Raw genomic sequence first — 26,958 nt, forward strand, 5'->3', positions numbered from 1 at the left:
CACATGGTAAACTTTTACCTTGGTTAACTTTCTATTGTCTCAAGTGGTGTTAACAATTTTTCACAAATTGAACACATCACAATGCTTTTCATTCCCTACATGTTGATACTGCTGATGCCTGTAAATCAGCTAAAAGAGCTATGCAGGTCCAGGATTGTCCACTCATGTCCAGGATTGAACGCAAGCATTGTTTAATTAGTACTTCATATTTGGCAGGGTTATTTGTTATTTTTACTTTATATTTGACAGAAATGTGTGTGTTTTGGTGACTTTTTACCAATGAGGACACTTTGTGATGCTTATCATAAGAAATTTGAATCTCATTAGCATTCAATCCTGGACATATCCGGGATTGTCAGGAATAGCCTCTCTGTCCTCGTTCATGGCTTCCACGTGTTTCCTGAAGGCTGAGTTCCGGGTGCATCTTGGCAGAGGTCAAGTTAATTGTCAAGTTATGTATTTTAAAATAACAACAGCTTTGGATTGGCAGCTGTAGCATATTGAAGATTTAAAACAAGATGGTGTTGGTCTGTATTTTGTTACAAATTTTAAAAACACAGTGGTGCATGGTTGTCATAAATTAGTACAGATTAACAAAGTTTACATGCTAAAGTAGGTATGAGAAAGGTCAAACAAGAAACCATAGCACGTCAAGTAATTTTATTTCACCACACACCATAGTTTGAAAAACACCAACGTCGCACACTGAAGGGTTTGAGATCACGGCAACACCGCAGGTTGGATTTTATTCACAGCATCACCACATTAAAAACAAAAGAACAAGGTTAAATTTTGGCCCGTAGGCAATTTTAAAGCTCCCATTCGATTTGCTTTCCTGAAAATCTTCTTGCTCGTCTGAAGGGAAATTCACTTTGGTTTGCAGAATTTTGTAATTCAAGCTCAGCCTGTACCTCTCAATACTACCGTCAAATATGACGCTATCGTCAATGCTAAGTTCCGTTTGTTAGTTTTAATTTACTGTCAGTGAACTCTGACCAAAAAGCAAACAATGAAAGTTTCAGTCTTTTAAAATGCAACATGCATGGTTACATGATGTCGAAAATGATATAAGCACCTGTATTATTTACTCATTCACTGATTTCTAACATTTTATTTACTAGTAAGCAGAAATAGCATAAAAAACTTAATGCAAGTAAAACACATTTAAATAAAACATCATAAGCATCATAATTCCAAAATCATCCCCGAACAAGTGATAAGGCATCCTTGGCTTTGACAAAATTGATGTGATAGCCAATACTGAACTGGTATAGTTCAATTGATGTTCCCAGACTTGCAGCCAGTATCAATCTTTATCTAACAAGTAATGACTCTTTCAGTGTTTGGTGCAATGTGAACTGATAGTTCAAGCCGAGAAATACTGGCTTTATAGATACTTGTGAAATACTTGTGAGATACTGGTTTGTGAAAGCTTGTGTAGTCCAATCTGCAACAAATGTCAAGCCAATGAATGTGGGCTTGCGAAAGCATATTAGCTTCGGTGTAAACTGCACAAGCTGAGCCTGGATATGCTGGCTTGCATGAGCAAAACAACTCCTATTAAATCGCCAAGAAAATGTGCTCAGCAACACCTGAATGAGAAAACAAAAAATAAACAAGGCATCTCTAAGCTCTTCTTGAGGACAGTGCAGTTAATTTCCAACAACAAAGCAGCATGACACAGCAATTGAAAAATGGAAAATAATTTACCTTGAAAACTGCAATCAAATCCAGACAAAGCAGGGCAAATAACAATGCGACAACGCAATATGACTAGAGCTGGCAACGACTATGCACTACAAATATAGCAATGGTGGCCTTAACTTGAAAACAACCATGCAAAACACTAGTACACAGTCTACCTCTCACTACTCATGCTCACAAAGATCTGTCAGGTGAGGTGAGGTGAGGTGACCTCACATCCTCAAACCCACAAGATAGTCACTGGTTTTATGGGATTATGCAATATATTGCACAACCCACAAAAATTGGGTGGGGTGTATGGCCTACTTCCTAAAATAATTATGCGATTTTCCCCACCCTATTTATGACGACCAAAAATTCAATACCCTACTTATGACTTGATCCTTCAATCAATACCCTGTTTAAGACATGCCTTATAATTATAGTTCTCTAGTTCAGGCCAGTGTTAAATTGCCATGAATGTAATTTGTGAAGGGCTTTTGTTGATGATCTTATCAACAATAATGAAAAAGTAGCTTTTTCTTAAAAACATAACGATATTAAGACTAGAATGCAAAAATCATACCCTAATTAAGACCAAAATGGCCACAATAGATACCCTACTTACGACCAAAACGGCTGAAAAATCATACCCTTTGGGGCCGCACATACCCATATACCCCATATAAGGGAATACTCCCCTTAGGGGTCCACTTCCAGAGTTCCATCACATTCTGGAACAAACAAGGATTACCCTTCTATTTATTTGAATAAGTGCCTAACTTCGAATTAGCACTCATCTCAATAAGCGCCCAACTCAAAGGCAATAAAAGTTGATAAGCGTCCAGCCTGGAATAAGACTTTGCAGACAACTTCCATTTGTAGTAAAGGATTAATTCTTACCTAGTTTCTTGTAGTTCCCTATGAGAGGCCATTGTTCTTCTTTCCCTCAAATTCTTGTCTAAACTGTAAATGCATCTCTCATAGAATTCTGTCTAACGTGTATCTCAATTGAAAGGCCATGGGCAAGAATGTCCCCTAGATTTTTTGGCCATTTTGAAAGTGCTCAAAAATAGCTGAATTTTGGCATGTGGGCTTCGTTTTACCTGAGAAACATTGCTCAAAAGTTTTTTTTTTGCTGGGGTGCTCTTCGTTCTCGAGAAATAACGTATGCAAAAAACTCAGTTTTCCAAGCAGCATCTTTTGGAGATCTTTTGTTGAATGAAAAACAAAAGAAACATTATTTTGTTGAACAGCAAACAGGCAGACTGTTTATGTTGCATTGCACAGAATCGTAGCTGTCTTGAAGTCAAAGGAAAATAGTATATAGAGCGGAAATCTAGGAACAGATTGTTTACATCGGTTATTGTGATGTGAACTCAAAATGTGAATTGATCAAGCATCAAACAAAATACCATTGAACAAAAACGAGATGTGCCGCATTAGAGCTCTGTCAACTAATATCTTAAGCATCGTTTTAAAGTACCTTGTATGCCTGCCTGGTGGTTGAGAGGCATCATAAGGCCTTGATAAACCCGTAAGTCATCAGCACGTTTTAAAGAATCAAACTGTGTTCTGAGACTTCAAAGGCAGCTGATATACTGTAATCGTGTTATTGTGTTATCGTGTTATCGGCATTCGTGTTAGTCCAAGAGCAGTTCTTTCCCGAGAGAAATACCCTCCCGTGAGTTGTGGCCCATTTGCCAAGCATTGCTAGTGTCAAAGTTTGGAAAATGAGAACTGGTTTTAGACTCATAAAATATGTCTTGTATTGACCGCCATGTTTTCCCGCGCACAAGGTTTAAAGACCCTTCCTGGCATGCACTGCGATCACGTTCTGCAGACGTTATGGTGGTGCATGATATAAAGCTATGATCACGTTTGTCGAAAATATGTATTTATCTCGTGATTTTTGGCCATTTAAGACATTGCTGTATTTGGAAGAGTGCTTATTTAATGTTTATTTGTTCAGTGCAGATAATCATTGTCCCAGATAACCAAAGTAAGTTCCAGATGTTAACACTATTTTCCGGCCGCCATATTGGTGTACCACAGAACACCAACATGGTGGCTTCATACTAGGCTCTGTAAATTTGCATGGAACATTTCGACGAATGTCTCATCTTTGGGACAATGCACACACCTTAAACTTGGAGAACTGTCTTCTTCATTTATCTTCTGTAATATCACAATTTCTTGACCTTATCTACTGAATGGTTTTTGATATTTTTTATTGCGTGACAATCAAAACGCTCTATAAGCCCTTTTCTTTGACTGTTTAGTAGTGACATCTACATTGATTGCTGTATTTGGTTTGACTATCCTAGTTCGACAAGGTAGTTTCGATGTTTATCAGCTGACTGAACGTGGCATAAGAGTCCTGGTTTTTATTGTTATTGTTATTAAATTATTTTTTATTATTTTTATTTTTTTATAGTGCAACTAACAAACTTGACTATTTAGTAGGGAAATCAACCTATGGTGACTGTAAGTGTTGCTAGTTGCCTAAACAAACCAAAATCGAAGCCCTAACCCTGCTGAATAATGTTGGACTGATCTCTAATCCTAATTAACTTAAACCCTAACTACAGGAGCCTTGAGCATTTTACTTACCTTATGTGAAATGAGTATCTCTGTGGTCACGCGTTCTGATGAAAACAACATTTCACTGTTTTCTAAGTGAAATGAACATCCTTGCCGTCACGCGTTAACATGAAATCAACATTTTTACCTATTTAGACCTGAAATCAACATTTTTGAGCTTATACGTTGCGTGAAATTAACATAGTGGTGTTTTCTAAGTGTAATCAGCATCCTTTCTGTCACGCATTAACGTGAAATCAACATTTCTACCTATGTAGACCTGAAATTGACATTTTTGAGCTTAGATGTTGCGTGAAATTGACATGTTGCTGGTTTCTAAGAGAAGTCAACATCCTTGCCGTCACACGTTAATGTGAAATCAACATTTAAAACTTTTTTGACCTAAAATCAACATTAATTTTTTTGAGCTTATTACACTGTGTGAAATTGACGTAATGCTGGTTTCAAAGAGAAATCAACATCCTTGCCCTCTCGCATTAATGTGAAATCAACATTTAAACCTTTTTTGACCTAAAATCAACATTTTTGAGCTTATATGTTGCGTGAAATTGACATTTTGCTGGTTTTTAAGAGAAATCAACATCCTTGCCATCACGCGTTAACGTGAGTCAATATTTTAACCACTTTTGACCTGAAATCAACAAAATTGAGCTTATATACGTCGCATGAAATTGACATTTTGCTGGTTTCTAAGTGAAATCAAAGTCCTTGTGGTCACAGCAGGCCGATCCTTTGTTATAATAAGCCGAGGCGAGACTTTGACTTATAACAAAGGCTTGGCTTGGCTATTTTAACAAAGGATCAGCTCTGTTTATCATAACAAAGGCCTGGCTTCGTTTGTTTGAAGGACTCAGCAGGAAGAGGGCATTAGGTATATTAATCAAAAGTGAACTTTGTTGAAAATGTTCGAAATTTTGCATGCAGTTTTGTTCAGGTATGTTAAGCAATGTCTCGTAGTTTTCACGCCTAAGTTTGCTTTGTTTTCGAGATGGTGCATATGCAATAAACCACTCAGTTTTTCCAACCTGTGTGCCTTTTTTGTATACGTTATTTCTCGAGAACCAAGTGCAACCCAGTGAAAAAAACTTCAGAGCGATGTTTCTCAGGTGAAACAAAGCCCACATGCCAAAATTCAGCTATTTTTGAGCACTTTCAAAAATGACCGAAAAATCCAGGGGACATTCTTGTCCGCAGCCTTTCAATTAGGCATAATTTGAATACCCTTAGTACCATTACAGTGTTTGTTAGGGTGTCAATCAAGTAATAATGTTCGAAATTTTGAATAGCTAATGGCTCAATCTCATCCCCAGGGCCTTCTCCTTGACGATTAGCCGCCATTTTGAAAATTGTTGAGGAGAAGGCCCTGGAGACAAGGTTGGCTAATGGCTCTTTTAATCATGTTCTAATTACAAGGCTGTGCCTTAGGAAAAATTCTAGAGAGCCCTTCGGGCAGCCAGCCTTGTAGGCTAGGGTGCCCAGAAGTCAAGCTTGGTGGCCTGAACGAAAACAAAGAAAAACGAAAATTAATTAGTAATTGATTAATTAATTAAAATTATCTAATAACATTAACATTAACTGATTGACCCCCAAATAAAAATGTCTTGTATTGTTTCTAGGGCATGTATCTTATGTACAGATGCCAACGATGAGGGGTTTACATGTAATTTTTTGCAATACTGTTGTCAAATGTCCACAAAAAAAGACAAAATTTACACCTTTTTAGTTAAAATTGTTTATGTTTGAGGAAACAGTCTTTTTTCCCGCTGCTACTGATAATTTATTCCACATTCTACTTCAATTAAGGACTTTTCCTGCACATTATACAAACCATGAGAACTAAGAAGACTTTATGTCGATGTTTCACCAAGTATACAAGGAAACTGTTGTCTGTATCACTGCAGGCCAGTGTTAAACATACACATCAAGCTGAGCCATTGAACCACCGATGTCTTGACTTCACAGACGGAGTTAAACATTCTGAATTGAGCCATTTTGCCTTGTAAACTTCAATACAACATGAGAAATCAAAATGGGAAAGACAAATTATTGTTAGGCTGTCTTCATCTCTAGGTTAAATTTTGAAAAGGAGGTTGGCCAGCTGGATGACTCGGTATTTTTTCTTCTTACCCAAAGATGGAAGCCGGTTGCCCGAGGCCATCAGACACTGCTAGAGCACAGCATTGCTGCATATTCTAAATGATCCATTTATCTACTTGTATAAATTCCCTTTATCTTATCAGAGCCTAGAGGGAACATTCTCAAGGATGGTGTGGACAGAAACCAGGAATGATTGTTTTATTCTTTTTCCTCTTTTGTTTGGTGCTCTGTGTAATGTTTACTTTTTATCTTTTGAATCTGGCCAAGTCAATTTAGCAGTTATTAATGGCTGTGGACACACTATGAGAGTTAACTGGGTTATTTCTAATTAGTGGTAACAACAGTTCGAACAGTTATATTACAAAAGCGGGTTTCAAACAATCCATGCTTCTCTATTGATATAATAGAACGATGCTGGGAAGGGAGTGTTTCTTTTTGTCACAAATGGAGAAAGAATGCACAAACTGCTTGAAAGGACTCAATGTTCATTCCGAAGTGCTCTCTATAGATTGTTGGGTATAAAAGTCATGCATATTAGGATTCCTGGTGATTTCCTCAAACCTCAAATTGGAGGACGATTCATTTGACAGCGCTGGAGAACACTCTGATGTCTATGTAAAATCAACATCCTGTTCGAAAGAACTATCTTGGAAATTTGTGTATTGTGCACATGAGAAGGCAGAGGGTCTGCCTTAGCTGTGAGTGTAGAGAAACTGAAGGACACTAAAACAAAGAAAAATCAAGAAAATAGGACTGTCCTCAAAGTCTGTCGTTTTGTTGGTTTGTCTCATGATGTCAATTGAGTTCACCACTTATTCACCTATTCCAGCACGCCCATTCATAAAATATAACCCCATTGTTTTGTCGTAACCAACCTTTAACTGAGTTAAGTTATTTGGGAGTTTTAACCAGGTTTCTGAAAATTATACCCAGTTAACTCTCTTAATGCACCTGCAGCCATTGATGCTACACTCTGGTAGTTATCTTTGTTTGTTCAAGAACATGATGGAACTGTGGAAGTGAACTGGCAGGGGGAGGGGGTACTCCCTTATATGGGCTAAATAGGTATGTGCAGCCCCAAAGGGTATGGTTTTCAGCTGTTTTGGTCATAAATAGGGTATCAATTTTGGCCATTTTGTTCATAATTAGGGTATGTTTTTTTGCACTCTAGTCTTAATATGGATGTGTTTTTAAGAAGAAGCTACTTTCTTATCATCATTGATAAGACCATCAACAAAAGCCCTTCACAAATTATGTTTATGGCAATTTAACTTTGGCCTGAAGTAGGGAACTAATTATAAGGCATGTCTGAAACAGGGTATTGATTGAAGGGTCAGGTCATAAATAGGATATCAAATATGGTGAACAATTTTTCTTGGAGTGCTCTCCCACCCCCCCCCCCCCCCCCCCAAGGAGTGGACAGTGGTGTTTGCAATTGATTAATTGACTAAAAAACGTCAGACAGATCAAAGGTCATCAAGAGCTAAACAACATTGGTCAAATTTCGGTAAACAAGAGAAATTAAGACACAGATATTTTAGTTTGAGGAAAAATATGTTCCAACTTAATTACACCTTAGAAGAAGCTTTTTGGGATGAGAGTGCATGGTATTGATTGATCTATTATAAGCATATCTTACAAGCTGGTTAATTCTTTGAGAGATCAAAATGTGGTAAAGGTGCAGTCACATGTCCCTAAGACAAAGGTAAATGGATGAGTACATGTAAGTAAATTGAGCTAGTAAACAGGATGTGAGACAAAGTTGTGGTACAAGGTGAGAGTTGTAGTACAAATGATTCTTTTATCAACACATGAATGATAATATACAGTTCAATTACGAAAACAAACTTGAACTGATTTCTTGTAACTGTGCAGAAAACTCTTATGATCATCTTTCACTTTAAGTACTTGTTTGTTGAAGACTATAGAATGGTTCTTATTTACAATGTGTGAAGTTAAATTAAAACCATTGTCTCACGCAATGTAAAAAAATGGCATTTCTACTTTCTTGCCTGGGAGATCATTCGTTACATTTCTTTTTTGGACAGAACCATGTCCACATGACATCATGGTTGACAACTGTTTTGGCACCAATTATTTCCACGCTCAGTCCCTGAACTTTTATAATGTTCAATACATGTTTGCCAGTTTCAATATTGATCGCTGCACCTCAGCTGCGATGCTAAGGTAGGTAAAGTAAAGTCTGCATATGAGCCAAGTGGCCCATCAGGCCGGAGCTTATCCCAGTTTCTGTAGCATGAAGCGACTAGGAGTATTTCTACCCCTCCCTAGATGGGATGCTAGTCCATCACAAGGTTACCCCCAGCATTATGATGCCAAAGTTAACTTTTGTTTTCTTTTATGAAACCCCATGGGAAAAGTCAATTCACATGCGTGGCTTTTGTTGTCCCATTTCTCCATTTTTTCCACCCATTTTCTTCCACATTCCAGCCATCTGCCACTGCCATCTTGAATTTATTAACCTGTCTCTTTTGTCCCACTTTTTACCCATTTAAACCCTTTACCAGATGAAAATAGGAATTTTGAGCTTATAAGCACCCCCTTAACTACTCAGGGGTTCTTTCGTTGCATATTTATGTTCGTAGAACGCAGTCCTAATGCAGACTTGAGCCAAGTTTCATGGGAAGGTTCACCTTGGTATGATCTTGTGACACCAATTTGGCCACCCTGCAGCAGGGACAAAAATGAATGACATCATGGCCAAACCATGTGCTGTACATTTCGTGTCCATCTGCTAACTTGTTCTCTTTTGTGGCTTCTTTCGTTGTTTTTGACCTTTTGGAGTTTTCTCTGAACTGGTTCTTCACTCTGATTGCATTTGACAAAAAAAGGAATGCAGTCCCAATGCAGACTAGAGTGATATTTTTTTGGCCAGGCAAAAACAAATTACATCATCGCAAAGCACGTGTATACAAGACGATTTGCTTTTTAGATTGTTTGCGATCACTTGTTTGTTGTTTTGATTCTGGACCATGAGTGGCCTCTTTTGTCAGAATGCGACATGACATGCTTTTGTTACATAACTCTTGGCTTTGGGATGATAACCGTGGGAACAGCTATATTTCATTGGTTATATTTTGACTACATTAAACAATTTTTTTTGACTTGAATTAATTAGTTCCAACGGCCACAAATAGTGAATAATTCACACTCACATAATGGCCACTCTGTGCCTTAATGAGGATACCGTGGAATTCCAAAAGTAACGTCCCTTGTTACTTTCGGATTTAGCAGGCCCAAGGAGCCACTACTTTTGGGTAGCCGTTACTTTCTGATGGTTAAAAAACGTTTGTAATTGGGCAGTCATTTTACACAAAGAAGACACGTTACATGATACGTATGAAAAGGTCATTCAGGTTACGTATTAACCTGTGATCAGGCGTTATGTATTTATTACCAAAGCATACTGTAACAAAAAAAGGCGCCGAACGTGTGTACAATACAATGAAAAGTAGCATTCATATTATACGGGAACTAAATACTGTATTATTTGACTCTGATCATACTGTATTAGCCCTTATATGTAAGTATGAAATTAAATCACAAATATTTACTGTTCAAATGTTTCAGTCCTTTGATCAGTCCTTTGATCAGTCCTTTGATCAGTCCTGCACTCAGGCTGTTCCATCAGCGTTTTGTTTGAGAGCAGAGAGTTTTTCTTTCCATGTCTTCTTTAAATCTGGAAGGCCACTTTTCATGAAAACTTCGTGAAAACAAGGAATCTCTAGTCCTCCTCCTTGGACCCAAGTGCCTTCTGGAGCACTCCTGGATTGTCCAGTTATCTTGGAACTAATAGAAATATTGCCATCCACGAATGGCTGAACAGAACTTCAGCCAGAGAATCGGGAATATGCCCCACTGTTTGCTCTGCTGCGTTCGTTGTGCTATCTTTCATTCTGACGACAATGGCATGTGCTGAATGAGGATTTTCTGGCTCAGGATAGCAAGCACATGTTGAATTAATTCGTGGGTCGGCTCTGTATATATGATCTCCTTTTATCCGTGACTTGATGGTACAGAAATGCTTGAATGCAGCGGCCATAAAGTCTGGAGTTGTACTTAGATTTGGTACGTTCGTGCAGTATAACTGTCTGAACTGTTGCGTGAGCAAAGATGAGTTGCATGCGTGACACAAGGTTACACAATGGTTCATTGTTTGTTTAGGAATCGAGTCACATGCTGTACAGGTGACCTTTGGCCCAGGCCTTTGCACAACAAAATTCATAATGGAGGAAACATGCTCAGTTTGTGAAAGAGTCACTAAGTATAAGTGTATGAAATGCAAAGTATCTGTGTGTGCGTTGTGTGCTCCTGAAACAGCTCAAACGATGAATGAAGTCGAGTATTGACCGATGAAATGGGTAGAAGTTTACCTGACATGCCAACAATTACAAAGGCCTGAAAGAGACAACGAGGACGATGATACCATGCCCAGGGTCGCATTCGTTTCCAGCAAGTCAAAACACTGAACCCAGCCAGAATTCAGAAGCCAGCCAGAACTTAGACGCCAGCGAGAACTCAGACGCTAGCCAGAACTCAGACACCAGTCAGAACTCTGAAGACAAACAGAACTCAGAAGCTAGCCAGAACTCTGAAGCCACTCAGAAGACTGGACAAGCTGAACAGCCGAAGCAACAGTTTCACAAGAGGAAACAGTGGACTCGTGAACAGAAGCTAGAATTTATCGATTAGTATAAGAAGTACAAAAATCAAGGCCAAAGCAGCCAGAGAGTTCAAAGAACGATATAAAGTTCATCTGAAGTCGAGCACCTACAACCCTTGGATTGCTCAAGAACTTAAGGTGCGGAATGACCCAAGAAAGTCCAGAAAGCCAGGCGCTGGTAGGCAGGCTTCTTATCCGGAAATGGAGAAGCAGCTGTACAGTGAGTTCAAAGATTTACGAAGTAAAGGCATCAAAGTCAAAGAGTGGTGGTTCAGAAACAGATGCAAAGAAATAATGAGAGAAAAATATCCTGATGCAGACTTTAAAATGTCTGACCTTTGGTTTGTTTGATTCAAAACCCGTTTTGATGTATCTCTTCGAAGACCAACAAATGTTGCCCAGAGCCACCCAGAGACTCTGCGCGTAATCATCCAGCAGTTTCACAGATATATTCGCCAAATGGTAATCAAGACAAAGCAAGATCTAAGTGACAAACAACATGGCATTATTGGTCCTTGGATTTGAGCGACATTGCCAACATGGATCAGACACCCCTAGAATTTTGCTTTAACACAAAAGGGGCGACTTATGAGACAAAAGGAGAAAAGACGGTCTGGACCCGAACCACTGGCAGTGGCCATGAAAAACGGCAATGTACTGTGCAGCTGACTGTATTCGCAGATGGAGAACCACGAATAAAGCCCCTTCTGATATTCAAGAGGACAGGAAAGCGAATCCCTGATAAAGAACTGAAGCAGTATGACTCATGCATTGTCATAAAATTCCAGGTGAACGCATGGTGTGATGAAGAAATGATGATATACTGGGTGAGACATTTGTGGAATTCTCAGAGTACCTTCTTCGGCACAAATGAGAGAAGATCCAGGCTTCTTGTGTATGACCAACACAAAGCACAAACGATGAAGAAGGTGAAGGATATCCTCCAAAATGAATGCAAGACCACACTGGTGCTAGTTCCACCAGGAGCTACGAGTAAGGTTCAGCCCCTGGATGTCGCAGTCAACAGCAAATTCAAGAAAGCTGTGGATCGCCTGGCAACAGAAGCCATGACCTGAAATCCCGATCAGTTTCTGACAGGAAGATTAACTGCAAGTGAGAGAAGGATCTTTTTTACCAAATGGACGGGTCAAGCTTGGCAAGAAATTTCTCGTTGCCTATGAGAAACAATTGTTCGTTCTTTAGAGAAATGTGGAATCGCATTGCCCACTTCAGGGCAATGGGATAACTTAATTCATCTTAGCGGGCTGGAAAAGTATTCAGTTGGACATTCCAGCGATGTAGAACAAATATGGTTCCACGACGAAGATTAGACTACCATATACAGTTCATGATCGATAGCCCAAAGTTTTTCCAGTTCCAGTTACGTTACGTTAAACACCAGTACAGGTACTGGTAAAGATGAAATGAGCGAATATTTAAAAGACTGCTTGATTGATTGGAGTTGATCCAAATAGAGACAATTTGTCAATTTTATTTGTAGTACGACCCTAGTATGGTACCGTATCACTGGTAGTTATTTTATGCAATGCTTTTGAATCAATTTTGAAAATACACACAAGAGACCACTGATTGGTATTTGCTATAAATAAAATAGGAAATTATTCAATTCACTGCCAAGTTGTATTTCTAAGCACTTACCGTACTGTTTGAAACAGGCGTTACATTAAAAACAACAGATTTTATTGTTTTTGAGTTGTCATTTTTGAAGGGGCTGTTACTTTCAGGGGGATCATTACTTTCGGGGGGGTTGTTACTTTCAGGATTTAATAGAAAGATAAAAAGTTAACGTTACTTTCGGGGGGACCGTTACTTTCAGAATTCCACGGTAAGTTGTGGGCCAAAAAAAATTTGCTTAAGGCGCAGAGTAAGCTGAGGGTTTTGGGTTAAATTCATCAGCGTTGCTGAAGGGAGTTGGGAGGGGAAAAAACTGGATGAACTGAAACCAAGAGTGGACTTGCAAAAAGAGGGCAAAATAGGCCGACCGGGGTGTATAAAAAGCCTTATGGGGACCTCTAGGGACTTGTAGGGCCAATAGAATTTAGCCAAACCAAAAACACATGATTCAAAGAAGTGAGGAAAGGCATGCTGAGGCTTTTCCATGAGTGAGAATAGTTCAGTATCCAGCAAAGCTCAAAACTGAATCGATGGAAGAGTTCTCTGAAGCCAAGATCTATAAGAGTAAGCCAGAACAACAATGTAAATGCTGACTATTTCTATTCATCAGCAGAAATATTCGAATCAGCTGCCAGTTGCACAGAGTTTGTTTACAATAAACCACACATAAACTGGCACGCGAGTGCAAATGCTAGCTGATATTTGTGCTTCCAGCTTAGAATACTAGATGTAACACAAGTGTACTTTTAAATATTAGCCTTTATGCTTAAAATTACCAGTAAAAGTAAAAATGAGATTTTGGCGTGAATTTTGAAGGCAAATGTCCTATTAAACTTGTGACTTACCGCAATGTGTCAACAATAAAGCAAGGAAATCACAATACAGCCGAACCTCTATTAGCGGCCCTTTATTAAGCGGCCAACTTTTATCTGGCAGGTAGTGGCCAAAATCCTGGAAAAAATTGTCAGCTATACACTGTAATAAAAACCTCTATTCAATGGCCACCTGTATTGAGCGGCTGCAGTCAGCTTCTTGCTGTCCCAGTTGTCTTGTCCCCCAGAGTGGCTGCTTAATAGAGGTTTGACTGTAATCTACAGAAAAATAGTGGACTTTGTCATTATGTTACATCTGTCTGTAAAATTTCAGCTCTTCACAAAGATAATGATTTCAGCAACAGACAGCTATTTAAGTTATATCACAGGCGTAGAAGACGAATGCACTCATAATCTTTGATTGCTACTAGTATATATGGATAGCCTGTATCCTTAACTGGATCCTCAGTTGTCAGCCTCTTATATTAGTTGACTTTGGTTATGTATCAGTCCTTCACTGGATCATTAGTTGAGTTTCAAGGAAAGTCCATGGCCTAGTCTCTTCTTCGATTGCTATGTTGCTAGCATGGTTGTTGTGATGGTGTAGGTGATATCACATCTGACTAGTATGCAGGGGGATGTGGGCTCAAATCTCACTCAGAGCAACCCTTTTTTCAGTAAATATGATTATTTAGGGTGTGTAGTGTCATTGGTTCTCATATATACTCTTTACTCTACACAGACTTTACAAAGAAAGTACTTTTGCCATAGACACCTAAGATATATGTGGAGTGAAGGACAAGAGAGATTTCAATTTCTAAGGTTTGTATGAAAATACATTGTAGTGGGTTTTTAAGTGCATGCAGGTACCTTTAAGTGAGTGAAGAATGTATACAAGTTTTATTCCACAAATCAGCCTATTCACAAAGCATATAGTAGTCAATACTTCTTGTTGAGAAATAAGTGCAAATCATTATTTGAAGGATCATTGTATTTGGTCAGAGTTCTGCTAGCACATTGACATCATTTGCTCTTGATTTCTATGAGGCGATAGTTGAGAAGATGATTTTTCTGTCAGTGACACAGGCACACTTGGTAAGAGAATTCTGAGTCCTCCAGTGTAATGAGGAGTCCAAGCTCACACCTTAAATTATATAGTGTGTGGTTTTGGTTTTTGCACTTTGAATTTTTAAATCAAGTCTCTGACTGTTTTTTGAGAAAGAAAGATCCTGGTAGCTGTTAGACTGGGGAAAGTCCTTCAGTTACTTTCCTTAGCCTCTGATATTGTGATAATGAGCAATTGTTTCAACTTGGGGTAGTACTGATCATTCCCCTTAAAAGTACTTTCATCAATGCTGGGTACTCTGTTGTCTGCTAAGTCAATCATAGCCTTGTTACTTTCTTCCACCTCTATTGGTTGTATCATCAAGACATGAGTGTTTAAAGTTGAACCAAAGGAACCACAAAGTGTGAGAAAGCTTTGTTGCTTACCTGACAGCCCTTAATTTCTGATAAGTGCAAATTCATAGTCCTTGGAATCAAGAATGAGGATGCTCAACAACAATTGCCACAGGACAGAAAACTCAAGTTGAAGAAGTATATAGGTACATGCCAAACCTCCGAGAGTACTACAACCCTGTACCTGTACCTGAACCCACCTCTTTTGTGACTAGGTGCCACATAAAACCTCTACAGAGTGCCTCTGTTGTCCTCTGTCTGCTGCTGCTCTTTGTACTTTTGGTCCAAGATTTGCAGCCCACTTTGTTCCTTTCTTTCCTTACCGTACACCTCCAGGTGGTCTTTGGTTGTCCTCTCTTTCTACCCTTGTTCCATACAGTATGTTTCACTAATTCCCATGATGTCAATACCTCCAGTGGCCAATTCTCTCCCCACCTAAGCAATGTTCCCACTTCTGTACAGTATTCATAGGTTCCATCTTCTTGATGTTATTTGGTTGGACTAGTGGCCAATTTGGCTCAAGGGCATCCTCTCAGCTTTGGTCCTCACGTGTCATAATCTCTCAATTGAAGAGAGTGGTAGCCATATTGCAATCAAGACTCAAATTAGCTCTGTTTCTGGTTTCTGTAATAGGTTATCAGCCCTCAGCCCAGCCTCCAACCTGGTTTGGGGGGGGGGGGGGGGCAGGGTTTTCTTTTAGGGCTTCCTTCCCTTACATGACTGCAGTGTCAGTGCTAATTAGCTCCACCTGTCTAGGTTTGAAATTAGAGTTTCCCTTTCCTATGTGATTTATTGTCTCACCAACTGGCTTCCAAGGGCTTTTGAGGCGGCCCTGTTTTGCCTATAGATGACCATGTCTTGGGGCACATAGAGCTTTTGCTTGGGGATGTAATTGCGACCCAAAACCCTCTCCTCCCTGATATGACCACTGCTGTTTGGCTGCCTATTTGGCATGTGCTTTATTCACAGTAAGCCACCATATCTGGAGGTCATTCCCCTACTTGCCACCTGGGGATGCTTCAGATAGGGGATGGTCGCCCTGCACCTTGGAGTACTACAACCCATCTACAAGGAATTGCATCCTGTGTGGGATAAAGGGTGTACTGTAAGTGGAAAGGTGAATCACTTGAGGGGTTCAGGGGTTTGTGAGTAAACAGAGAAGTTGCACTTGGTTAGTCAGGACTCTGGCTCTTCTGACTCTGATTCTGACATTGCTTCCATATCCATGTTAAGTCATGAACTCAATTCTGAACCAGTCTCAAGAGGACTGAATTAAGTCTGTGATTTGTATCCTGCATTTTCTCCCTCTTTGCATTGTGTATCCAGCTGTATGGTTAGGTAGACAGAGAAACCAAACGTTTAGAGCCTGGTGGCTTTCACAAATGTTACTAGTTGTGGCGCCCCACTATGATAAAATACTTGTCAGCAAAAGTGGGAAAAATAGGTTTTTCCCCTATGCCACTCAATTTGCAAAAATTATAGATAGCAGAGTTCCAGTTAAGTGAGGGGTCTCAAGTCAAAAACCGGCAAAATCAACTACATGGCCCAACAAATTGAAAGACAATTGGTAATGATTTGGTCAGATCAGGGGAATTGACACACTGAAATTCCTTATTGACTCTCTGCCTTAAAAATCTAACTGGAACCCTGAGACAGTTGCTTTTTAGATGTTATGAAAGTGAAACTGTTTGATCATTTTTGGTTAGGGGCCTTGATGATGGTACTTATCCAGAACAGTTTTATCGGTATTCATCTGGACTGTCACAAGATGAAGTTCAAAAGAGGTATGGAATGATGCACTGTATGACCAATCAGATGACAGGACAGAAATGGTGAAACAATGAATATCAACTAAGGCCATTTGCACCAATCATGAGTGGACAGAAAACATGATCCAAAATACAAATATTGAATGATGAATCTTGCTATCTATGAGAATTTGTTACCAAAACTGAAAGGCAATAATTACACAAACAGAAGATAAAATGAGTGAAATTAAATAATTAAATAATTCATATAGGTCGAATATTAAACCTTTTCTTCTGATATTTTGTGAAAAGTGTTCTGTTTTAAGACTATTGTTTTGTTTTTGGAGTGAATCATTTAGAGCCTAGAAATTCGCAATATTATTATGTGCAATGTGCCCATACATTCTCTGTAATGGCATTCCCATACATGGTCTGTAATTTAACAAATAAATTTCTTATAGCTTGAATATTTGACCCATAGATCTGAAAGTTAGCAGACATCATCTCTGCATTGTTGAATTTGAAACTGTTCATTTTCTTTTTGGATTGAATTATTTATAGCTGAGTAATTCGCAATTATGGGAACATGCCCATACATTTTCTGTAATGGCCTTCTCATACAGTACTGTGCAAAAGTAATGAAAGCGAATTTCAACGAATTTCGATGTATTTCGACAAACAGTGGTGAAAAAAAGCGAATTTTCAAAGGAAACGAAACTTGAACGAATTGTCCACGAATTTTCGATGACACTATTGTTTTAACATCTTCGAAATATCAGTGATGTTGGCGAAAGGCCGCTTGAAAAGTCGCTCAACTTTTCGTTGAATGTGTTAAAGTTTCATGCAAATTTTCGATGAGCAATTTGATTTTTCAAAAGGTCATTCACCTGTTCACACGGTATACACGTAGGTCATTCGAATTGTCGAGCTTTTCACGTGAGGCTTTCAACTAACAATAAAATTCTTGTGACTGGCTCGTACGACAACTGATGGTGGCGTAAGCATGGCAACCTACACTGCATTTATTTGGTAAGATTTCGCATAGCAATCATTACTCAGTAAGCAATCATGGTGAAGGCATCCAACTATACACGAGAACGAATTCAAGCTCTTACTGAATGCGGTCTTCAACCTGTCGCAATTTTCAAGCAATTACGGTTTGAAGGTCTCCCGGTCAGTTATCCAAGTGTTGCAAGAATAGTCAGCAAAGTGAAACTTACTGGATCCATCAAGAACAGCGCCAGGTCAGGTCACCCAAGAAAGCTGAATGAGGCCGGTAAATCCTTCATCGAAGTTCAGATGCGAACAAATGATGAAACAACCAGCCGCCAGATCCAGAAAAGGCTTACCAGGCGTGGTGTCATGGTCCATTCCTCTACAGTCCAAAGATACCACAAAGAGCAAGGCTGGACTCTCCAAAACACCCGATACTGCCAGATGATTTGCGAAGCAAACAAAGCAAAGAGGTTGGAGTTTGCCCAGCAAGTGATCAACACTGGAGACACGTTTGACAATGTTGTTTTCAGCGATGAAAGTTCTATCTCCCTTGAACAGTTTCGCCGGACTTGTTACCGAAAGATCGATGAACCTGCGAAGAGGAAACCCAGACCAAAACACCCTTTGAAGCTTCATGTGTGGGCTGGCATCAGCAGACACGGGGCAACAAAGATCTGCATCTCTGAAGGCATTATGGAGGCTAGCTTATACTGCAGTACCTTAGAAAGCACGCTGATCCCTTTCCTTCGTGACACTCTACCGAACCACAGATTCATGCAGGACAACGATCCAAAGCATATGTCAAGAGTTGCGAAGGCCTTTGAAGAGAACGAAATCAACTCGTGGGGTACCCCCCCCCCAGAAATTACTTTTGCACGGTACTGTACATGCTCTGTAATTAACCCATTGACTCCTGTGCTGCCCGTAACCACCCATGATGAGCCTTGGCCTTTGTTCCACTTCTGACGTCATCAGCTTTGACTAAAATTGGCATCATCTATACTCAACTTCTGCAGGAGTGTATCGTCATTGATTATAATTTCACATAATTACGCACCCATAATGTGACAAACAATAATTGCCTAATTACTGTATCACTGGCCAATTGACACAGAAAAAAATGTGATAAGACATTATCTGAAGGCTGTCTGGTAAATATTCTTTTGTATTTCTTTCTGTTATCTGAAGATCATAAATAGACAATTTTGCATTACTTTGCAGATTTCGAACTACATACTTCATATTATATTGACTGATCATTGTTTCAATTATACGCTATGCTTCTACTACCAAATGGTTTGAAACCGACAGCCTATTGAATATTGGTATACACCGATACAAGGCGGAAAAGATCTTTCCAATGATACTCAAATCAGAGTGATCGGCTCAATGGAGCCTGAAATATGCACGAAAATGCTGAGAAATTTGAGTGAAAAACTCAGAGCAAAATTTCCTGTGACTACACATGGCTACTCCAGGGTAAAAACTGCCCATCTCGATGATGCTTTCTCAGACTTTTTTGAACTGGAAGCAAGTCCAATAGAAGGTCAATCACTGCAGCAAAAAGATAAGAAAAGGAGAAAAAGGAAAGGCAAAAAAAATTAAAACAAATGAAAAGCCTAAAGACGTAGGTAAATTTTGATCTGTGTGCAAACATGTCATAAAATGCGATGCTAGTGGAAAGAAAAGCATGCTGCCATGTTGCAAATGCCTTTTTGAGTAGATTGGAGCTAATTTGGCCCATATCCAGCCTGAAAATCTCCAAAATGTCCAAAAAATGCGTTTTTGGCAAAAAGTTCTGGGAGTCAATGGGTTAAACAAATATATTTTTTTAGCTTGAGTATCAGCTATAGATCTGAAATTTAGCAGACCTCACCTCTGTATCAGTGACCTTAAAATTATCCATTTTGTTTTTGGATTAAATTCTTTATAGCTGAGTAACTAACAATATTGTATAAGAGAATCTGTATGCATAATTGTTAAACAGTTAATAATTGCATTATGTCTTCGTGTGACACCTCTATAGCTCACTTGGTAGGACACAGGGGTGCAGTGTTAGTCTACCGTCTTAGGGTCACTGGTTGAAATCTGGCCAGTATGAAGGATCTTTTTTTTCTTCTATTTTTGCTGAGGATGAACAGCACTATTTTGTATTGTTTTCAAAACTTTGCCATAGTTTTTTTGCAATTCCCTCAGTGCAAGGATGCCATGTCTTGCTGGTTTTCATGTGTCATCATCTTTTTCCAAAATAATAAATTTCCAATCCTTCTGAAGTTTTAGTTTCATCAGATGTAAGACCCTCTAATAACTTGATGTTTTGCAACGTTTAAGCCTGACAGGGTTCCTCCTTATGTAATAGAGAATGTCTGATTTTCCAAGTTTATGCATTGCGTGACATTAAAATGGCAGCCTGATAAGGTTCTTGACTAGGTCAAAAGATGAGTTATTACTCAAGTTTTTGCTAACATAAGAGTTCTTGCTATGGAAGAAGTATCAATATTTCAATTTGTCGGAGCTCTAGAGTAATAACTTTTGGTTTCAATGGCAAAATGCAATGACAGATGTTTCTGTTTCTTTATGGCCACCATGTTTGTATCCCTGGGAGGGAAACAAACATGTCGACTCTATGCAAAGCTCTATAAAATTGAGTGAAACACTTTTCCGAATAATGCGCGAATGAAAAATCGCACAGACCTAAATCTTGGCAGGGTTGTTTATATGTCAATAATCTTTCATATCCCAACTTCTTCTTGACTTAATTTATTGAATGGTTACGATGTTTGGAAGTTTATATCTGACAAAATTACATCTGAGGACTGTGGTGCATTACAGTATTAAACAAGTGAAATCATTCAAGGAAATCCTTCTCGCTTAAATTTGTGTTTGTCTTGTGCTGTATCCCAGTTGCTGACAATTTACTTCTCCAAACAAGAAATCTGAATTATAACGAAAATATAATGTCCTGACAAGAAACTTATTCCATGCAGCCAGTTAGAGGCGGGTTTTCTCCAACTGCCCAGTTGAATGAATTCTTAAACCTACTGACCCTACACATGGACTGATGATCAACTTGTACGTGACCATTCTATCATCAAAGTTTGTACTTCAAAGGGATATCTGAATATTTTGCTTCTACTAGCTAAGGGAGGATATCATATCTGTGATATGCACAAAGTTTGCCAAGATCAAATATGCTCTTGCAGTGAAGTTTGTGATCACATGTAATGATGAGTGATGATGCCTACACAGTTGTCTAAGTAGAATCTCAGTGCAAACTGGGTTTGCTGAATGAGTACATAATCAACTGAGAAAATGGATATGTTACAAATAAACAGGTGAAACAAAGCAATGGAGTTCACTTCAGTGTTAGGGTCAACAGCTTCAGTACTTTAAGACTGACTTTCATGACATTTTCTTACCTTATGGACTACCTAAAGACCAGCTAGTCAAATAAAATGTACTAAAGTAAAGATGAAGAAACATAGATAAATAGTTGCTGTGATCTAAGTGTCTATATTGCTTATAGGGCTTTCATGGTATTAAAGCGTAGATCAATTAAGTCCTACAGGTTTCCTCACTTTCCGTGAACCACACCCACCTAAGCTGACTGTCTTTAGTAGAAAAGACCCTAGGTTCTTAACTCTACCTCAGTGCTTAAAGAGAACATTCTAGTAGGGGCCTTGTAGTTAAGTGTTGTAATTACATGAATCATTTTCTTACAGTTAAGAGTACATGGCCTTTTTATTAACATGTATTTCTTGTTCCACCTTCATGTTTTAAGACAGAAAATGTATGGTCCAAATGTGATTGATGTTAATGTCAAATCGTATGGAAGGCTTTTCCTAGAAGAGGTAAGGTTTTACAGGTAGAAAGAGTAGTATAAAGCTGAGGGTCTAATATAGGGCTGCCAGGGTTTGGGATGAATATAAGAAAACCAAAAGAAATTTTGACTAAATTGAAGAGCCCCCAGCCCCATATCACAAGAAAAAACAACAGTAGACCAAGAAATACAGAAATTGTAACCATTGTTCCTTGTTAGACTTTCTGGTTCAGCTTTCCACTAATAATTAAACCAGGGCTGCTCTCTTTTTATGTCATCTTTTAGAAAGTATGATGTGTGTCATTTCAGCTTCTTCATTGGAATAAGAAAAATAGTGCCTCAGCACACTTTCTTTGCTCATTTTTGACATTTTCACCGATACACACTACTTATTTATGGTATGAGTGTGAGATTGAGCAGTACGAGTTTGAGGCCTGATTGGGGACATTGCATCGTGTTCTTGGACAAAAAACTGTACTCTCACAGCACCTCTCTCCACCCAGGCGAGTACCATGGGTACTGGCAAACTTGATGCTGGTGGTAGCGGTGTGATGGACTAGCATCCCATCCAGGGGAAGTAGAAATACTCTTAGTTGCTTCATGCTGCAGAAACCGGGATAAGCTCCAGCCTGATGGGCCACTTGGCTTATATGCAGGCTTTACCTTTTTAACCTGGAGATTGTGTAAACAGTTGTAATCATCTTCGGATTAATGGCAGTGCGTTTGTGATCTATTTGAACTGTTTGCAGCTCAGTGCCAGGGCTGATACTTTTGAATTGTAACATATAATGTTATTTGATGTCGAACAGTGGGAATTGCTGATTACGGAGATGTTCTTATCCTTAAGAAGTTTTTGTGGACAATTGTTTCTTGCATCGGGCTGGCCTTTGGAGCAGAAAATTCCAAGCTAAAGGTTTAAATCTTTAGGCACTCCAAGCCAAATTTGACAGCATTTGTTTGCAAGATGGAAATTACTCGAAGCTGCCAATGGAAATTTCTGCTTTGTCGAGCAATGGCAATTGCTGATACACAGATGCTATTATCCTGGGCAATAGTTTATTACGTCAGGCTGGTCTTGGGATCAGAAAAGTGCAAACTCCAGGTGAAATTCTCAAGGCACTCCAAGCCAAATGTGAAGACAGAGGTGAAGTTGCTGGAAGATCCTATGGTAAATTTCCGCTCCAAAGTTTAATGAAGATCAAGTAGAGGCAATCCGCTTTACATATTGATGGTACTATTGTGCAGTGGAGGGTTAAGCTCCTGAAATATTATATTATTTGAGAAACCAAAGTGAACAAATTTGTTGTGGCCACTGTGGTATTTGTTGAAAATGTCTCTTAGAACACCACTCAGTGGTCTTGTGAGCCTCTAAAGCTCTTGATAATGTCAGATAAGTTTCAACCCTGCACGTGGAATCCCACAAAGTGGGAGCAAGGAGAACTAGCTAGAACTTCATGAACTGAAATCCAATCTGAGCATTAAAATTTTGCCCACAGGCAAAAAGTTTTGGGCATGTTTAACAACAACAACTTTGACATTGTATGATGAGCTATCATATCACAAGGTTACACAACAGCTCGCGGAAAAAGCTTATGTCTATTTATAGTAGATTTAATAATCGCAAAAATCTCTCAGGACACTGCGATTTTGCAAGCCTCTAGAGCTTTTGATTATTCGCAGGTTATTTGTTTCACATCTATCGTTGTCACATTTGTCTCCTGGAAAGATTGAGTGGAATGGATACCAACATGGAGGACCTTGCGATCGCTGAGAACACTAGCAAGAGGGCCAACCTCCTTATGACACAGCCTCACTGGGATGGACATGTCTCTAGAATGCCTGACAACTGCCTCCCAAAGATCATGTTATTTGGAGATCAGTCATCTGGCCACTACAACAGAGGTACACTGAAGAAGTGTTACAATTATGTGCTAAAGATGGCTCTCAATGTCTGCAGAGTTGATCCCTGGCACTGGACTACCAACACTACTGGCAAGGATGCTTAATGCCATACTTTTCACCAACACACCAACACCTTTGAAGCAAACCACCGTGCCAGCCTGAAGGAAAAGTGTTCAAGGTGGAAAAACCGTGTTCAGGCTGTGCACACTTGAGACCCGACGTTCCCCTGCAGCTGCTGTGGAAGGACCTGCCAGTCTTGAATCCATCTCATCAACCATCAGCATGCCTCTGCTAGGAAAGGACAGACCTGACCAGACCTCAATCAATCTTCTATTCTGAAGTAAATGCCAATAACAACAATCTGCTGTAATGTGTTTAGAAACAATGAAAACAAATAACTGATACAGCCCATATTGTACGAGCACAGCATCCATTGCTTTATATGTTCCTTTAGTAATTATACTGTGTTTGTGCTGAGGGTAACGGTGGAATATTTAGAAAACTCTTGGATAGGCCATGGGATAAGCATATTAGGTAGTTCAGCCCAGTTTTTCTACTCTCTGGTAGTTAGGAATCTGTCAAATTACTTTAAGTCCTTTTTTTGTTACTCTACCACCAATTATGCATACTTGCTTGTCCCTTAGAATAATCAATTCTGATATACATCACTTAAACTATTAAATTGCTGCCATGGTGAAATAAGGGTGAAATTATAGAAGGGAACATAACTCCAAAAGTAAAATTGTGCTAATAGTAATCACTGGCATCAAGTTTGAAAAAACTGCATGTCCCTTTATATTCCATTATCAAACACAGTTTATTGTTGAAGATACCTACATGTAACACAATGATGTGTTTTAGATTGCAGATCCGTTTTATGTGTTCCAGTTTTGCAGTATCATCTTGTGGTCAACTGACGAGTATTATTATTATGCGATGACCATTTTAATTGTGTCCCTGCTTTCAATTATCATTACAGTATACCAGACAAGAAGAGTAAGTGCTTTTCGTGATGGTTAACTGTGATAGCATGTTCATACTTAAGAATGAGTGCATCAGTGACCAATCTTATTAACTAATAGTATGTTCACAATCTTTTCTCTGTCATCTGCTGGCCAAAGGCATAGTTAGCAATTGTAATAATAAGTGCCCGGCCATTGTATCTTTCCATTGACAAATTGTTTATACATGTAGGTTTGCCATTCATCTCAAACTAATGAAAAACGAATGTCTGGGGCTTAGTGAGCTTAGACATTGAAGCGATTTCAGTGAAACTAATAAACTATGCAAATCAAGTGAAAATAGGTTTTGGCAATGAATTTATTATCACTTGCATGTGTTATTTATCAGGGTAAGTAAAGTGTAACTGGCAAGAGTTGTGCCGCATGGTAGGGTAACCCTACATGTAGCTCAAGGGTTTCTCTACTCTTTATTTCTACATGTATCTCCCTACTTCAGTCGGATCCTTTCCCTTAGAAATCTCATGGATACTAGTTCAGTGAGTTGGCATACACCTTTGCTGGGACCTTTTGGCTGGACTCAAAGATCATATTCATAACCATCACATCACCCTTTCTGTTTTTTAAACTCAGCATGTTCAACTTTTTATTCAGATGAGACAGCAGAGGACTGTAAATAGTTCACTGATGTAGCTTATGTCATTTGCAGTGTTTGCAATGGGGGGCTCATTGGTAGAGGTGCTTTTTGGCATAGGGGTGCTAATTTTAAAAAAACACCTACATGTAAGGTCCTTTTTAGACTGGCAATTTTTGTCGTACAACTCAACACAACTTTTGTTTTGTTGAAATTGCAAAATTAATTTACAACTGTGCATGTAAACCAGCTGTGATTGTAGGGCAATTTTAATGCAATTTAGCGCCGCGGCTGGCCGCGACTGGATTTCAACTTACAAAAATGGCAACTTTGAGCAGCAGTTTTGCCACAGAGCAGGCGCACACACTTTGGTTACAAAATGGCATAATGATGCAGGTAGGTGGGTTTTCCCTGAATTTTTCCTCTTTTTTTTGCTTTTGTGAATTACTTGGCAAATTTGATGTACATGTAGAGGAAAAGGTTGTTGCTGCTTGTTTGTTCATTGCCACTGCTATTATCAGTGCTCAATGAAGACATACCAGTGCAAGTCTCCTTGAACTGCCCTTCTCTGAATTTCCTCCATACCTGCAGCTCATTTGTCGCTCTTCTTGTAACCATTGGAGTCATAGATAAATTGCATTAGGGTCGCATCAAAATTGCCGCTGGTTTACATGCACAATTTTGATTTTGTAATTTCTGGATGACAAAAATTGCATTAAGTTGCAAAAGAAAAATTGGCTTTAGGGGGAACACTTATTAGAAAGGGAGGGTTTGGTATTAGGAGGGTAATAGCATCAAACAATGCTGTATTTTTTGTTTCTTTTTACATGCATTTTGTGGTGTAGATGTAGGTTATTGTTTTTATTGTTGGTAAGCTGAAGTCTTTATTCTTTTAGCACCTTGTGACGTTAAGGGACATGGTGGCAGTGTCAGAAACAGTCACTGTGCTACGTAATAATGCAGGTAATATAAATTGATCCACATTAATTGACTGTTAGTGACCCTCCATATGAAAAGGGTGCTTATCTCTATAGCATCTCAAGGGCATTCGTGTTTGAAATATGTTTACAACTGTTTGAAACATGTTTTACAAAGACAAGCTGATTAGGTTTTTGGCAAAACTTTTCAAGAATGAATTAGTTTTATTTGACTGTTTAACTCCTATAAGCCCATATGCCTGTTATTAGTTTGGTGGATGGTAAACAGGCTCTTAAGCCAGATGGGTGTACATGCGTCCTATGGACGGCCACTTAAGAGAATTAATTAATTAAAGAGAATCATTTTATTTTCCATATGTTGCCTTATAAATAATTATTGTTCTTTTAAGTGGGCCCCATAGCACATTTTTGACACCCACTTTTCAAATACAGTTAACAATAAAGATTAGCGAAAAAACTGAGCAACGACGTTTCGGTGTCATCCTGGCACCATTTTAAAATGGTGCCAGGATGACACCGAAACGTCGTTGCTCAGTTTTTTCGCTAATCTTTATTGTTAACTGTATTTCCAAATTTAATCTTATAACACTTTTCAAATCCTGGCTAAAAGCGTGGGCCATGTTGTTCAAAGCCTGATTAAGTTAACCCAGGATAAGCGAGAATTTTGATTTCAGTTTTGTAACTTTGTGGTGAGATTTTCTGCCGATATTGTTTGACCTTCTGTTTTGAGTTTGAATAATCTCAAAATACACAAAAAATAAGCAGTGAAAAAAATTTGTATACAAGAAAAATTTATACTTCAGTTAAGGTTTCATCCTGGATTAGCATTAAGCAGCTCCCGAACAACCTGGCCCTGATGGTAAAATCAAGTCTGAGACTATTGTGCACATTTCCCTTCTCAACACACCAGCAAAATATAGACTGGTAGAAAGTGAGTCAGTTTGTTATTGTCTTAATGTGCCCATTGCCCAGAACAATCTAGCGAAAA

The 26,958-nt window shown here is 38.9% G+C and overlaps 1 protein-coding gene across 3 annotated transcripts in view; it reads left to right on the top strand.

Moving 5' to 3' along the window:
* Nucleotides 1-26,958, top strand: part of LOC110040455 (polyamine-transporting ATPase 13A3-like) — a 188,958-nt gene that overhangs the window by 30,324 nt on the left and 131,676 nt on the right. For all 3 annotated transcript variants that reach the window (XM_020745691.2, XM_020745692.2, XM_089282495.1), the window contains 5 exons: nucleotides 14,258-14,337; nucleotides 16,680-16,757; nucleotides 21,499-21,568; nucleotides 24,301-24,435; nucleotides 25,929-25,995. In XM_020745691.2, the coding sequence (XP_020601350.2) occupies nucleotides 14,258-14,337; nucleotides 16,680-16,757; nucleotides 21,499-21,568; nucleotides 24,301-24,435; nucleotides 25,929-25,995 (430 nt within the window). The remainder of the gene's footprint in view (nucleotides 1-14,257; nucleotides 14,338-16,679; nucleotides 16,758-21,498; nucleotides 21,569-24,300; nucleotides 24,436-25,928; nucleotides 25,996-26,958) is intronic.

Source organism: Orbicella faveolata, unplaced genomic scaffold (assembly GCF_042242905.1).
Source record: "Orbicella faveolata isolate gen_17 unplaced genomic scaffold, um_ofav_v1 contig_12, whole genome shotgun sequence".
Lineage (NCBI taxonomy): Eukaryota > Metazoa > Cnidaria > Anthozoa > Scleractinia > Merulinidae > Orbicella > Orbicella faveolata.